The 16,886-nt window shown below is 35.4% G+C and overlaps 1 protein-coding gene across 1 annotated transcript in view; it reads right to left on the bottom strand.

Annotated features, from left to right (window-relative positions):
• The window catches only part of LOC309829089 (uncharacterized protein), a gene marked incomplete at both ends in the record, with an annotated part of 261,042 nt that overhangs the window by 59,403 nt on the left and 184,753 nt on the right, over positions 1 to 16,886 (bottom strand). Inside the window, one exon of the mRNA XM_082664789.1 lies at positions 8,550 to 8,709. Within this exon, the coding sequence (XP_082520915.1) occupies positions 8,550 to 8,709 (160 nt within the window). The remainder of the gene's footprint in view (positions 1 to 8,549; positions 8,710 to 16,886) is intronic.

The following is a 16,886-nucleotide window of genomic DNA, read 5'->3' on the forward strand; positions in this document are numbered from 1 at the left end:
ATCTCAACAGGACAAACAAAGTGTGACCAGGTTCTGCCACCAAAGTAAGCAACGTGCACGTTTCCCCAAAACTTGAACGATATCAGTCAGAATGGACCAGGAGACACGCTGTAAACATGCTGGCCTGTATGTTCTTACAACACTGATGCTGTCTGGGATTTTCTTTCCTCCCAGTCTGAAGATAGATCATAAGGCCATGATGCAGCAGACAGATTGTCATGACTGAAACACCTGTTCGTGAGCGTAACATGAATTGCTGGTTTTGTCTGTTTCATATTCTTTCTGCATAGTGGATGCTCCTAAATGGTACAGGACTGTGGCTGTAAAGGATTTTAAATTGTGCCTGATATTTTTCCCTTTCAAAGAGCTTTATAGGTCTTTTATTTCCTAATTGTGAAAAAACATGTATTCATTATGAAAATTAATAGGAAATTTATAAAAGCACAAAGAAGATCAAAGGAAGATCTAACCACTTGGACAACTTTATGTATACCTTTGTAACTTCTGACTTGACTTTACAGTCTTTCATGGGTCATTTCTGCACCAGTTCATATTGAAATACTGGGAACAATGGTTTTGGAATGGACACAGGAAGTGAGATGCTACAGTATGAGTCCTTTTCTTTCCTGTTTATCCAGTCTTAGTGCTCCCTATTACCTGTATCTGCTAAACTCTTTTCTGTGCTCCAAAACATCATAACATTTTATCCCCTGCTTGGAGCTTCCTTTCTTTTGGTGGCCAATTTGTCCTTGGACTACTTACTCTTCATCTTAAATCCCCATCTCAATCATCTTCTACAGCATGAGATCTTCAATGGACCTTTCAAATGGGTTAATATTATCTTTGTTGAAGGTACCACAATAATGTCCAGCAAATAGCTCTATTATTCCACTAGCTTAATGTATTGTTATTATATTTTCACTCATTTATTTCCTTACTGGACTACAAGGGAAGAGACACTCTTTTAACTTACTTTCACTTGCACCTAAGAAAAGTACGTACTTCCTAAAAAGATGATCGATAAAAAAGTGGTGAATAAATGATTGGATGGATAAATAAATAAAGTTACTTCATCTCTCTGAGCCTCAATCTTCTCATCTGCAAAATGAGAGTAATGACAAACCCCTCTGTTTGCTTTGAGAATTAAATGAACCAACATATAAACTGCTTGACATTAGAGACTGAGCCACAGTAATAGCTATTTATTTGCTGCCTTCATTCCTAAAAAATATTACTTAAATTCTAAGAATTATTTTTAAAATTCTCTTTGACCTACCAAAATGCAAGTGTTCAGAGTCAAACAAATGATTTCTCTGAACAAGTAGTAATGCTATGGTGACACTTTTGCCATATTAATTTATCCAAGCTTTGTGACTATTAAAAGTCCAAAGAACACCTTACAGAAACTAAATAAGTAAAAGGAACAAAGAGGAATAGCCAAGATTGTATTTTGATAGAGTTGTATCTTAGTCTCATTAAAACCTATATTAATGCAAGTAATGTTGGAAAACTTGTGTTTCTCAAAAAACACTAAGATGCGATAAAGTGTTTGACTTTCATTTTTCCTGGTAAAGAACATTACACTGCCAATGAAAAAAGAAAAAGACATTGTTTAATGCCTTACATGAAATTTAATTTCACACCACATAATTATTAAAAGATAAGTAGCTCCTGCATTATTAATAAGAATAAATAATAATATGGCAATTAAATAGCTATCACTAATGACTTCTTCATTAATATGTCAGTTGTTGGCTGTTTTATCATGAAGAGAAATTAGAGTAAGATAGTCGAAAAATTCAGTAAATGATAAAACAGAAAGCTGTGTATTGTGTCTTGGTTAATTACAACTGTATCGGATTCTTAGGGGTCGCTAAAGAAGAAATTTGCATACTGAGTACAGAAGTAGTTCAAAGCTAATAGGTGCTTTGTTACAAACAAAACTCTCTCGTGTCTCTTTGAGTTTAAGTTTGTTTACTCTTAGAAAAACTTGATTTCCTGTGTCTGAAGAAAATAAGCTTATAAAAAAGATGAAAAAGCTGCTCTATACCGCTCCAGTAAAGGGAGGCTAACAAATTAAGTGTTAATGAATCAGAAACATATGGATGACGCTTCACTCCACATAGAAATGATGTTAGAATCAAGGGGGAAAGTACTTAGCAAAACGTAAATAAGTCTTTGTCAATCTTAAAGCACAAACATGTGAGGTATCTTCAGAAAGCTCCTAGCTATTACTTTCTTTAGTCGTTATCTATCGTTTTCACTTCATAGAAGAGATCAATCTCTCCATGCCCGAATGATCTTTCAAAAGTTTAACAACATACTGGGTAAATTATAAACAAACATCCCAGAAGTTCAGAGATAAAAAAAAGATGAAGGGAGAAAAGTGTATCGATTAACCAAAACCATCATGACAACACAGAAAAACTTCCTCTGCTCCTTGCTTACCATGATTTGAAAAACAAAGCCAAAATGTCTGTTGTCATGTACTTTTAAAAATTATCCTCTTTTATATATATATATATATATATATATATATATATATATATATTAAACTGTAGCTAAGGTTTATATTTTCCAATTAGATCAACATCAATCTTTTGATTGCACAAGAATTGGAATTTATATGCTGTGGCTAGTTCTAATTACAGGCTACATTTATAGAAAAATCTTTAAAAGATAACTGTCTTCATGCTTCTTTAGAATTGGGAATTTGTTCAATGCAAGAAGAAAATAACCTTGGATATGGAGTTCAGAATAGATATTTTATTACTGAGCAGAAACCTCTTTATTTAAGATAATTTAGGCATAATTGTAAGCTGTATTCACTCAAGTCCCTAAGAGACATTCTTTACTGGAAAAAAAGAAATGTTCTTGAAGGCAGCAGTGGTTTTAGCACCTAGTCCACTACCTTCCCAACAAAGAACAGTTCATTTACCATTCTGCATTGCTGCATGTCTCTTTCACTAAGCATTCTGTTCTGGAGCCTAAGATTCTTATTTCTTACTAGTGGACACAATTCAGGGCCTTTCAGACAGTTAGAAAGGGGGGGACCTCCACGGGTGAAGGCTGGGATCACAGTCAGGGACCGGAAGTGTTACATGTAGATGGTTTCAGGGCCCACCATTTGTTCTCCTGCTATCAGGACTGAAGATGCTCTTCAGCTCTAGTTGAGTTAGACCCTGCTTCCTACCTCTTAGACTCAGCGCAGCCTGTTTGCACTTTGAACCAATAAGATTCAAGTCTTCTTTGTTTAGTAGTCACCACTCTGACATGTTGTTTATCCTCACCTACTTTCAAGTCCCCACCAAGCTTGTAAAATGCTCAAAGCCTTGGACCTGTCCCTTGGCTGCAGGACAGGATGATGAACATGTGATGACACATAAACGCAATCCATAAGTGACTGTGGGATTTGATTGGATAGTTAGAGAATGCCATCGATCATTTGAACCTTTCATGAATAAACAACTCTTAATGATGGAAAACTGAAGCACGTATTAGACAGAGTGCATTAAGCTATTTACCTTCCAAGAAGCAAAAGTATTAGTTACAGCTTTAAAATAAGCAATTTATAAAATTCAATGCAAAGGCAACTCAAAGTCTTAACTGAATGAGTTACTTCTTTTTATTAAAACTTTCCATGGCTTCCCACTGCCCGTGATAAATATGTAGGCCTGACTAGTGTGCACTTTCCTAGTTTCCAGTCTACCTCTCTAGGCTGATCTCTCTCCTTCTTTCCATCCTTCGTTCCAGCCAAAACAAATTGCTTTCAGTTTTCAGACTCTCTTGGTATTTCCTATCACTATACCTCGACTCACTGTCTCCTTTCTCTTAGAGATGATAATTGGGTCGATAATATTCAGTTCATAGTCTCATTATTTAATTGCAAAGACAGATTCTGAATACAGACTTTTGCATGGAAAAATCTATCAAGTGTTTCCACCTCAAGCCCCCATCAACATGCTTCCATTTTTTCTGTTTGCTGCCACCTTGCAACTTATGACCCACGTCAAAGCTTTCACCGCACTCCCTGGCTGTATTCCCCAAGTAGAGATGAGTAATACTTCCAGGAAAACGCGGCAGTCATACCACGACACAATGCCCGCAATTTTCTGTGTCAATAACAATGGTTAGTTTTACCTCCTTAGTAATTCATCGGTAAATGTAGGTTCAGGTTTTCTTAATCATCTCCTTTTATTAAAAATTATAAATTGTATAGAACCTTCATAATAGAATTTCATCAAGAATGAACTAAAGCACTCAATTGTTGAGGTCCCTACCCAAGTACACAAAAGTAGTGGATAAATAGCAAGGATAAGAGAACAGGGTGTGTTTCTGTGTGTGTGTGATTCCCTGTATGTACACATTCATGATAAGAGGTGGGCAGCTCCTTCTCAGAGTATCTTACATATTTCCACTGTACAGCCGTCCCTCAATAAAAACTACTCTAACGTACAACAGAAATATTCATCTTCATTAATTGCATATGGTAGTTCTCAGATAATACAGACACTCGAGAAATAGACTTTTTAGTTGTTGTGTTTTCCAGTTACACTGCTTGATCGGATCTCTACATTTACACTCCGTTGTCCCACGATGCACAACTGCCCTAACTCTCCAACTCTGCCTAGCATCCTGCTACTTCTATGAGCTCCGATAGCCCATTCTAAAGTGATAGTTTCTTTAAGAAAATAATTACAATGTAAATTAGTCTTCAACAAATAGTAAGGCACGTTTTGGAATTAAGTGCCTAAGTACTGAAGCTTTGCTTCCCGATGTGGTTAAAACCATTATATAAGTTGAAGCATATCCATCCAATCTGTGTACCTAGAAATATCATTTCTTCTGTTGCTAATGAAGGTCCTACAGCACAAATTTATTAAAGGTATACTTTTGCATGGGGTAATAATTGGGTCGATAATATTAAATTCATAGGCTCATTATTTAATTGCAAGGGCAGATTATGAATACAGCTTCTAAAATGTATTTTAATGAAAAACACTACATCCTGACCTAATCATATCAACCTTATGCTATCTAATTAAGGATGCAAAAAATCATTAGAGTCGCAAAATATTAGTTCCAGCTCCATCAGGCTGTGAGCTGCCCCTTCATGAATATATATTTTTTTACTCCATGATAAATAGTTAATGAGGTAAAAATGACAAAATTTGCATGTAGGCAAATTAGTTTAATAGAATGATGTCTTTTCTGACTACTGAAAGTGACCTTTTCCTTCTCAGAAACATGGCTAAAATACTTTGGAATTATCATCTGGCTGTCTTTGCACAAATGATAAATTGTATGTATGAACAATATAAAAATTACAAAATGCAATAATCCTAAATTCTCATCATACTCTAAATGTGCTTTTGCATTTATCAATTTAATAAAATGAAATTAAGCATATTATAAAGTGTCCATTTATGTGGCCATTTTTAATCCAGAGCATAAAAATGAGAAGCACGTGCTTAATAGCTGGCACTATGGCAAAAATCTAGATCAAATTTTTAAAGCACAAGAATTCTAGACTACTTACTTGAAATACTTTTATATTAAAATGTCCACTCCACTCTTAATTTAGCATTTTAGATTATAGATGATTGCTCTCAATTAAACTGGTAAAATATCTTGAAATCAGTACATCAATTATTCAACAGTGCTACCTTACTTCCCTATTGAAATAAACTAGACAAGCAATCATAAAACAAGTTAAGAAGAATAACATACAAAAAATTAATCATAAGGAAGAGAAAGGCTTCATAGTATAAACACCAGGTCATGAAGAGATGTGACAAACAAATAAAATATATACGTCTATCATTTAACTTTGAGAATGTTTCTGTGTGCTTAGCAAACATCACTCCAACAGCAAGAAATAACAGGTGCTCTACAGATTTTCAGATGATTTGCATACACATCTCTATGAGTCTCATCACTGATGGATGCTGAGTCTGTGCTGTGAAAGGAACAGCAGCAATTCATCCAGATGTATTAACTTCTGGTAATGGCTCAACAGAATCTAAGCCAAAATATTTTACTTAAGACAAAAATGCCTTTGATTAAATCGTTTACTTTGGTTACATTTAATCAAATTGTCTTTTCTCTGATCCATCTGAATGTGGACACACAGTCAGCATGATGGACAAGAAACTCAAGTGACACTCTCTTCCTGAGTTCTACTCTTGTCCATCACGTGTCAGCTAAGCCATTTTACAAAGACGAGAATAAATATTAATTTTAAAGAATTAAGGAATTTCACAATCTCCTTTAATTTTCCTTCTAGCACTTAAGCACTAGTTGACTTCTCCCTCCCTCCCTCTTCTCCTCTCTCTCCTCCTGTTCTTCCCATTCTCCCCCATCTCTCATTCTCTGTCTCCTCTAGCTAAAATAATTCTCTATTTTTCTCTGTATTCTCTTGTTCAACTCAAATCATTTTGGTACATAAGTTTGGTTGCCTTCCAAATTTCTAAACTTCCATGTTGTGAAACTTAATGACAAAATAAAATGAACAGGCACTTTGAAATTATCCTAGAGAGAAAGTGCTGTTTGCTTGACTTTTAGGATCATTTCAACCACTTTGGCCTTTTAAAAAGTATGCTGTTAGTCAAGGATTTTTGAAGAAGAAACCAAAATGAATATAAGGTAAAGTAAAAACTGTTTTACTTCAAGTCAAGGACAGTGGTCTTGAAAATGTCTGCTGTAATTTAAACTAATTATTAAATTAAGAAAATTCAAGACATATTGAGTATATTGTTAGTAAACCCATGTGGAATTTTTTTAAAAGCTAATGTTTAGGTTTCTATCAAGTAGAGAAGAGGATGAGGTAGATTTTATGTCTACTATACGGGCAGATTAAATATGTTTAATAATTCAATGGTTCATGCACACATTCTTTTATGTATTGAAAAAATAGACAATAAAAATGTACTATTATTCTGCAGACCCTGTTAGGGCTTGAGGACACAAAGATGGAGAACACAAAGATGGTTTATTACACAAGAAGTCTTCGTCTAAAGAGGAAGAGGAACACACAGGGAGTTAATCCCTAGATTGTGTGTTAGATGCTGGAAAGGTCAAGTAAAACAGGCAGCTTTAGCAAAAAAGAGATGGTTGTCTCTGGCAGCTCCACCGAGAAAACACTCAAACTGAGCCCTGGAGAATAGTTTGTTTGCCCGGTGGTACGTGAGGAGTTGGGAGGCTGTCTTTCCAAACAGAGAGGAATGTACGGTAATGTGAAACAGTATGACATATTTAGCAAATTATCCGTATTTTATATGGCCTCCTCATATTTTGCTAAGAAGCATTTGGTAAGAGGAATGTTCAGAAAGGATGGGAGAGATGAGCACACAGGAGATGTCACTGGAGAGGTAGAAAAGAATCAGATCAGAGGGCAAACACACAATAGTATGAAGTTATTGAAGGTTTTATGACAGGGGACTGCAGGGTCAGACTTGCATTTTAGAAATACTATTTTGACAAGAGACGAGAATGAATTCATGGACAGTGCAACAATGTGGCAACTGTAGCATGAGACTGAAGGCAGAGAAAGCCATTGGCAAAGTATGGCTGTCATTCAGAAGGTGGGTATTGAGGTCCTAGACATAGGTAGTAGCAAATGGAATAGAGAAGAGGAGATATTAAGGAAGACAAAGAAAAGTCTAGAAAAACTCTTGAGTTTTAGATCTTTGTGATTCAGAGTACATGAAAATGCCAAGTACAGAGATTATGGAAGTGTAAATGGCACAGGTAAAATGTATGCATTAATTAATTAACTAAGTCGATTTTGTTTGGACCATACTAGGTTTTAGGTAAATTCGGGACACTCATCTGGAGATATCAAGTAGGCTGCTGGATTGTATTTTGGGGGGACTCAGAAAGGAGGTGTATTCTGGAGACACGTATTTGATCATCTTCAGCCGGATGGAAGACACAGTTTGAAAGGAGGTTTATCAAAGAACTATGGAGAGCCAGACAAGGAATAAACCAAGTACAGAACCCTGGGAGACGCTAACACGTAAGAGCCTGGTGAAGCCAATGAAAAAGGCAAAGGAGATTTCTCCTGAAAGAGGGAAATTAGTCTAGGGGACTGACTAACAAAAGCATCAAAGGAGAAAGGCAGAAGTAATAACCCTTCCCTCCTGTTCACTCAAAGTCACTTTAAAGCTGAAAATCTTGTCATGTGTGGAAACTCATTCTTTTATGTTCTTCATAACCGTTGTGTATTTTGATATATATATATATATATACACACACACATACACATACATATACACATACATATATGTATATGGCAGGTATCAATAAATATTTTTATAAGAAAATAAGAGTGCTGAACTATAAGTACCATCTGGTCATGTCTCCTCATCTCGACTAATAAAAAAATAAACATACAATTGAGCGGCAAGATTTGTACAGTGGTGGTGATCAAATACAATAGTAAATGGCTTCAAAAAACAATGTGAGAAAATTTAACAGCTGACTGATATGCTAACGGAATGAGCTTCTTTCGTGCAGTCAAAACACAAATCTACTTCAAACCAACTCACCTTCCTTCTCTCACCATTGAGTCCTCTCCATTGCTCAGATCTTTTTACTATATAGCTTAGTTCCTGATTGGAAATCTCCAAATCATATGGTATAAAAAACTTGGTTTCTTCACTGTGGATGCGCTGAAATGCGTCTAATATCCAGGAATCATTGTGCAATCTAAAAGCAAAATCATTTGTTATTTGGTTTTTTTCCCAAATATTGTTTGCTTTTTTCCAAAAATGTTATTAAACACTTTGTCTCTTTTATAAATTTCTATGTATTTAATTCACTAGTCCCCTTTCTTTTTCAGAAATTATTTGACTAAGATTCCAGAAATGATTTAATGATTTTCTCTGCTAGATATCATAATCCAACAGCAACAATTTGGGATTTTTACAGCTATCTCCTAGAAGCCTACTATGTCTGATTCTAAGTTATAGACTGTAGAAAAATGAGAAATATTTAGCCACTAGTTTGTATATGAGTGTCCAAATTAGTTCAAATGAAAGGGATTTGTCAAAGGAAATTTGAGTTTGGATTTATATTTCCTCAGCAAGTTGGTTTTAGTGTCATGCCACAAGCTCAGTCAGCACAGAGGTTTTGCTTGGTTGGTTGCTTTACAACATGAGTAATAAATGGACAAATTTGGTGAAGTATCTAACCTGATGAGCGACTCATTTAATCTTTTCCCATTTTTCCAAACATCTCCAAATATTCATTTAGAAAAGCACTGCTTTTCTTGTGATACTGATAAACTGACAGCAAAGTATCTTACTAAAAAATATTAATACTTCATTAGTAACATTTAGATGAGTACTATAAACATTAATTAAGCCACTGCTTATAAAACTTTCCCATAAATTACCTCTAAGTTCAGAGAAGAGAAGATGTGTATTCTATCCCTAATCTCTCAGTATATTTGTTTTAATACAATGCTCGTTTTTTGTAAAAGTTTAAGTAAAATTAAAACTCTGGGGAAATATCATATTTTTCCTGTGACTTAGTGGACACTTGGCTGACCAGGTTTGCCTGGAACCAGTTTAAAAAAGACAGAATTGTGCCACTAACAGTCTGTAGACCAGATCAAGAACCCTAATGCTTCACAGTGTCAATAAACTACCCATCTGAGAAGTAAGTTTTTACAAGATGCCCAAAATATAAATTGGACTATCAAGATAATTAAGGATCACATGGAAATGTCTTTCTACACGGTGTGGAGAATTTTAAGTATTTTCTTTCAATGATCAGGATAATTATATTTTGCTTTAAATGGGCTAGATAATAAAATTTAAATGTATTGCTTTCCTATTATAATGGTAGTTCATTTCACATTCACTGTGTTACCTAGCTTTACCTTAATCCTGTCATTTACATATTTACATGTTAAAATCAAGTTAGTCTTACTCTTTATAAGTAACAGAGAGAGAATTTAAACTCAGAGTTAACTCCAAAGTTCATTTTATTCCATCATCTGACTCTTCAGTGAAAATAAAAGACACAACACATATCTTCATTTAACTAGATCCTTTCCAAAACAGATTTTTTTGACCCTTCTTGCCAACTAAGATGCATGTGTCTTTTTTCCCCCCAACTATTTTTCATTCATCACATAGTGGAAATGCAGTCAGCCTTCTGTATCTGCAGGTTCTATACCTACAGATTCAACAAATCAGGGATTGAAAAAATTTTGAAAAAGAATTCCATGAAGTTCCTAAAAGCAAAACTTGAATTTGCTGTACACAGGTAACTATTTACATAGCATTTACATTGTATTAGGCATTATAAATAATCCACAGATGATTCTAAGTACAGGTGACCCTTGAACAACATGGATTTGAATTGTTCAGATCCACTTACACACAGATATTTTTCAATAAATATAGTTACCCTTCCTATGTCTGGGTTTCACATCCACAGGTTCAGCCAATCATGTATCACAAACTTAATACACAATCCGCAGTTCTACAGTTCACTGATTCCTAGGAGGTGGAACCCCAGGATTTGGAAGGCTGACTACAGGACTTGAGCATCTTATCTCCCGGAACCAATCTCCCATGGACACTGAGAAACAACTGAAAAAGCAAAACTGCCACCCGGCGTCTCTGATGGTCCACATGGCTTGGTGACATCTTGAAATGCAACTGCTATTCTTACTATGTTTGGAGATTCTAGGTCAGCAATGTGAGTGATTTGCGAGTTGTCTTGTTAAACAAGAACTAGGCTTTACCATTCTCTTAAGCTTGTTTAATGTAACATTCATCTTTTTCTTTTAATGGTGGTAAGATTTAATGTAGTTAAATTACTGTCAATTTGCTGCCATAAACATTTTCTATATGAAGATTTTAAGTGCAGGATTATCAACAATGCAATTAACTTTGAATTAATTAGGAATCACAGGCCTGTTTCTGCTAGCTTCTGCTCCTTTTGCCCAGGAAATGTCTGTCTCCTCTTTACATCTCCTTCATTCTGGGTGAAAGAATAATTATACAAATATCCAAGCCAGGATCTACAGGATGGTAAACAAATGCTTTAACAGAGAACAAAATGGCACATTGGAATGTGGAAAGCTGTATGAAGGTCAATTATGTTTTATTTTGATTTTTAATATATTTTTTTTGCCATTTTGAGTGGCATTTCCCAGTGAAAAGCTTCACTATGGGTCGTGAATGAGTCAACTTACCAACCTCTATTAGTTTTTAGCATATTTCTCAGCTCTACAGAGCCAGCTTACACAAACAAGGAGAAAATAGTCTGGTCATAGTCGTATATGCAAAATTTAGAAATAAATTGAACGTTGATAATTCTGTAATTCATTTGATAATATAATCAGTCAAGCAATATAACATTTATCCAAAAGTGAATTGTTTTATCCTTTTGGATATTTATGCAGTCCATACGGATCAAATTTGGTGAACATCTATTAAACATTCACTTTTTTGGTTCTCTTGAGAAAGTTAATGATTCCAGCTAAATGTTAGAATAATTTCTATTAAGATAAAAAATGTAAAAACAGTTCCAATTTCATAAATAAATCGGGCATTGGTAGACATTGATGACAAAGAGCAGCAAACTATTTTCTCTGTGTATTTACAGTATTAGAATTGTTCAATAAAATGTTAAATTTCAACTTTCCATGATCATATTTAGTTATGAAAGTTTGTTATTTTCAAATAGGTTAAAGATAACACAAATACACGCATGTATTTTCATATTTTTGCCATTTTGGGTATGTGTGTATAAATATCAGATTGAACTGAATAAAATTGAAGATACTGGATCATATTGGATGAAAGAGAGAAAAGGAGAAAGGCAAACATGGAAAGAATTCTATTGATTAGTGAATCTAAAAGGAGAATACACAAGGTCATTGCACTACTTTTGCAACCTGTGTAGGTTTGTTTTTAATAAAAAGCTAAAATTTTATGATATTCTACTGAAATACACATTACATAGTGATGGTTGAAAAATTTAATTTCTTTTGACAATACAACTATTCAATATGTCTAAAAATTTTACATTTTTAAATTTCTTCAAAATGTAATTAAAAGAGAGACTACATTCCACCTGTTCATAAAGCCTTAGGCATTATTGTTTATAGAAATAGGTCACATATTATGCCACAGGTTCTGGTGATGGACAATGAAACAAAGTAATTTACAAAGTCCTCTGCCCTGTGTCCTACATTTGAAGCAATTCACTGCTTGATGAATGGCAGAAGCTATTATGTTTGGTTCACATCTGAATGTGGGTCATTTACAGAAACCTAGCATGTGACATTTCTTTTCAAGCTAAAAAGGACAAGTGTGAACATTTAGCTAATATAGTATTTTAAAGATCATGAAAAGGATGGAAGCTATGACTTAAAATAGCTCTAAATTCAAAAAATATATAAAAATGAAGAAGAATCAAATATGACTGCTTATTTCTAACTCCAAAAGTTACAAAAGATTTCAGCAGTATGGCTTTATACATATTGTAGTCAATGTGCTTATGATTTAACTTTGAAAACTACTTACCTGCTGGTGTAAATACATTAGACTGTGGCATGTACAGCTCTGAATAGACAGCATGTAAACAGTCAAGCTTCTTATAGAGTGACAAGCATATGCTTGCTGAAATTCATTCATTCATTTTTTTTAATATTTAAAATTTTTTTCTAAAATACAAATATTCTTTAGCAGAATTGTTGAACACTTTAGATGAGGTGTGACACTGAAGTGCTTATATGTATGGAGAAAGCTTTGGTTGGCTTTCTAGAAATACTTGAGCAGTCACCATTCTGTTTAATAGTAATTAAAATCCAAATGGCTTTGGTATGAACTTGTACTAAATGGAGAAAAAGGGAAATACAAGGAAGCCATAAAGAAGAGAAAAAATATAAAGAAGGAAAAGTAATTTTAGTAAAAGGAAAAAGAAACTCAGAAAGTAAAAATGTGCACGCAATGGGAAATAGTGAAGAACCACCCGCATCCCTCCACCACCATTTCCAGAGACAGTCCTGTCACAGGGTTCTAGTTATGAAGTGTACATCCTTCAATGTATGTGTAGAGTCTCACGTTTGTAAGGGGACAATCATCCTCCTAATTCACTCCTCATTCATGTATTTACTTGGTCAGAAAATATTCACATGTGTCTATCAAATGCCAAGTACTTGGTAAGTGCAACCAGTAGGGGAGAGGATAGGGGAAGATTCCTGGAAGGAGGGGGAAAGGAGCCCTCATGACTCACAGAGTGATGGGGCGGCCACAGAGTATTAAGGTTGTACAATGTGGGGAAGGCATGGCCCCAATCAAGAGACCTCATATTTGTAAGAGTAATAGGAGCCATTAAAGCAAGAAGAGATTTTTTTTAATTAAAAATGATTCTGGTGACACTGAGAATAGATTAAAAGGGGCAAGAGGGAATATAAGAAGACTAGTTGAAGGCTGCTGTTACAGTAAGTCATGGGAGAGATTAGGGCATATCGGACAGGGAAAGGACCCTATGGATGGAATGAGGTGAACTGGTTCAAGAGCTAAGGAGCCACCAGAACCTGGAGAAGGTTTGTATGGAGGGTGAGAGAGAGAAAGTGTTTGAGGACACCTCCCACGTTTGTTTGTTTGTTTCTTCTTTCCAGAACTGGATGGGTGATCTTGCATTTACTGATACAGGAAACCCCTTCCTTCCTTCCTTCTTTCCTTCCTTCCTTCTTTTCCTTCCTTTCCTTCCTTCCTTCTTTCTTCAGAACTGGATAGGTGATCTTAGCATTTACTGAGAAAGGGAACCCTACGTGAAGAGGTGATCTGGAGCAGAAGACAATGAGTTTCTTTTCAGAATGTCGATTTGGAAGTCCCATTGACATATATACGTGCAGTTGTCAAAGTTAATAGAAAGTTCTAAATTGCTTAATTAAATTCATATGTATCTTGGAAGAGCTAAATTTTAGAACTAAACTTAGCTGCCTAAATTACAAATCTGTTAGAAATATACAATTTAAATCAATTAACTTGTTCCAAAGGAGCAGATCAAGGTTTAAGTTTGATTTTACTACTCACATTTTAAAGATAAATGAAAGAGAGTCAGAGAGGTTAAACTATTGCCAGAGGACACACAGCTGATAAGTAACAGAGCCAAGATTCAAGCCAGATATTGAACCACTACATCACAGCCATTCATTAGGCAAAAATTAACCACAGATGTGAATTTTAAGTAATCTTATTGTTAAAAAAAATTAAGAAATATGACATAGAAGTAATATTGCAGTTTGGGGAGTTGCAAAGACTGCGTAAAGACAGGAGTTGCAACCTTAGGCAAATGACTTAAAGTCATGAAGGCTTGGTTTCTTCATATGAAAGGAGATGACAGTAACTGGTCCTGAATCACAGACTCAGTCTGAGGTTTAAGTGAGGTAATCTATATACTGTATTCAAACCAGGGTTGGCATATACAGTAAGTGCTCAGGACACGACAAAAATTACTATTCAGTAACTAAAAGGAAAATGTTAAAACTTTTATTTGTAATCTCCATTTTGCTGATCTGTACGGCATGTGATGGAAGTTTTTTGAACCTATACTTGGAGATTCTGAAATTATTATGAGAGCCAATAATATATTTGTTAGGGTTAGGATTCTATTCTTTCTCACGACCACAAGGGCCAGCTCTACGAGTTCATACTGTCTTATATTGCACTGAAGGAATTAGGTCATGTAGATGCATCAGGTTTACTAGGGAAACCCAAACTAGAAAGAGTAAGTGAACCAGAAGAACTTATGGCAGTGTTTTCTCAAATCAAACTAATCTGTGAGGTCTTAGTCACTAAGAAAACACAGGGCTGATAATAGGTCCTAGTCTCATGATCAACATCGATAGCAAAGGTATTGCTCAAGCACTTAACCCAGACCTAAGGCTGAGACACCTTCTATCATTTGTGCGCTGCAGGATGACAGCTCCATTACAAGTGTGTCCAAGATCACCAGAAACTCGTCTGCTGTTTTGAGCATCTAAGCATGCCACATATTAGCCTACTTACCAGATCACTAAAGAGAAAAGCCTACTCAGATAGGGAGGTGGGGTGTAGGGATTTGGGGATAGTGGAATTGAGTGTTGGCGAGAGGGGAGCTAGAGATCATTCTGCACCTATGGTGTGGTCAGCACTTCCCAAGGTCCTTTGGATTTCTTACATACAGTGCCCAAATGTTTTGCATTTCCCCTGCTATGTGCGTCATCATGACCCTTTAAAATTTCTCCTTCCACACTGCACTGTATTTTTTTAAAAATTGGCTGTTGCCAAAGAATTCAAACTAAAACCCTATCCTGATCACTTGGATACATCAAATTAACACACGTGAGAGCCATGTGTGTCCCTTTTCACACGTCTTCATTATACTCTGGATGAGTTCAAAATAAAAAACACTTGGGAGCTAGTGTCATTTGAACATACAGACTGTGAGCCCCATTTTATCTGAAAGAGAAGGTGTATCTTCATCACGTAGATATTGTATTCATTTATTTGTTCACGTTTTTAATCGAACACATATTAGTTGTGCGTCCGTTGTATTCCAGACACTTTTCTGGGTCCAGAGAGGAGACTGGTGAATTCTAGAGTTAACAATCTTGCCTTCAGTCCTCAGTCCAGAGTTTCTAGTTATTTTGCCTCTATAGTTCTTTTTCATTTTTAGTTGACTACTGATGTAACATTTAAAATACATGGTTCAGAGTTTAACATACCATTTTATGTACATGTAATCCTCATTGGCTTGTGGCAGCAAACCAAAATTGTTGCTCTTTTTGTTTGATTAAGTGTTTTAGTGATAAGTATAGTGAAAATGCTTCAGGAAGATTTTTAGAGATTATACATAATGCTAAGGCAGAGAAGTGGAGAATAACATTGGCTTGTACACATTATGCTATCAGGTGCAAGTACTTACATGGAAGTGAAAAAGGAAACTTCATGTCCCCATGACCTAAAACAAACCCAAACCACAAATTTGGACTGTGCCAACAAGATAATCTACACATTGTCACCTCATTCAGGTACATATACTGTCTTAACACCTACTTGCTATTGGTCAGAACTCACATACCCACTTTCCCACAAGCTCTGGATTTAAATAAATAAATAAATAAATAAATAAAAGGAGATCCAGTAGGTTAGTTTCTTTTATCCTAGAGTTATAGAAGCAGGCTAATTTACCAAAACCCAGTTCACCAAATGACTGATTAACAATTTAGACTTAATTGACCAGCTTTTATTTTATTCTTATAAGAGAATATCATGTCAAGGAATGTTCTATTTATCTCTGACCCAGCTTCTTGCAGCTATAGATGGGGATAGTTGGAGTAGAAATAGACCCTTCTATTTGCAGAAGAAAACATGGAAGGGGAGTCAGGATACAGCATGAGGTCAACCGCCCACATCAGAGAGCTTGGTTATGGGGAACAGGGGGAGGATACCGATGGGCTTTTGGCAAATGGGTGATCAGTGAATTGATCTGGACCCAAAGCAATGAGCCATTTTGGTTACAATTTTTCAGTTTACTGGAGCTGACACAATGTAGCATCCGAATCTTTTAAAGAGGTCTATTCCTATACAAGCATGTCAAAGTGTACACAGTTCATTTCTGCCTCTCCGGGCGTAGAGTGCCCATAACTCAGTGACAATTTAAGAGGGATGAAAATTATTTAGCAATATTTAGAGCTTTTTCCTTTACATGGTAAATAATATTTTGCCTTTAGTAAGGAAAATTGTAAAGATTGATTCCGAAGTGGAAAATCTTTGATTGTCTTATACATATTCCCTAGACAATGAATACGCTCATAATATTCTCATCAAAATCTGTCTTTAAGTTATTTTAATCTAAATTAACTTTCCTAA

The sequence above is a fragment of the Grampus griseus genome (assembly GCF_964374135.1).
Source record: "Grampus griseus genome assembly, chromosome: 10".
Lineage (NCBI taxonomy): Eukaryota > Metazoa > Chordata > Mammalia > Artiodactyla > Delphinidae > Grampus > Grampus griseus.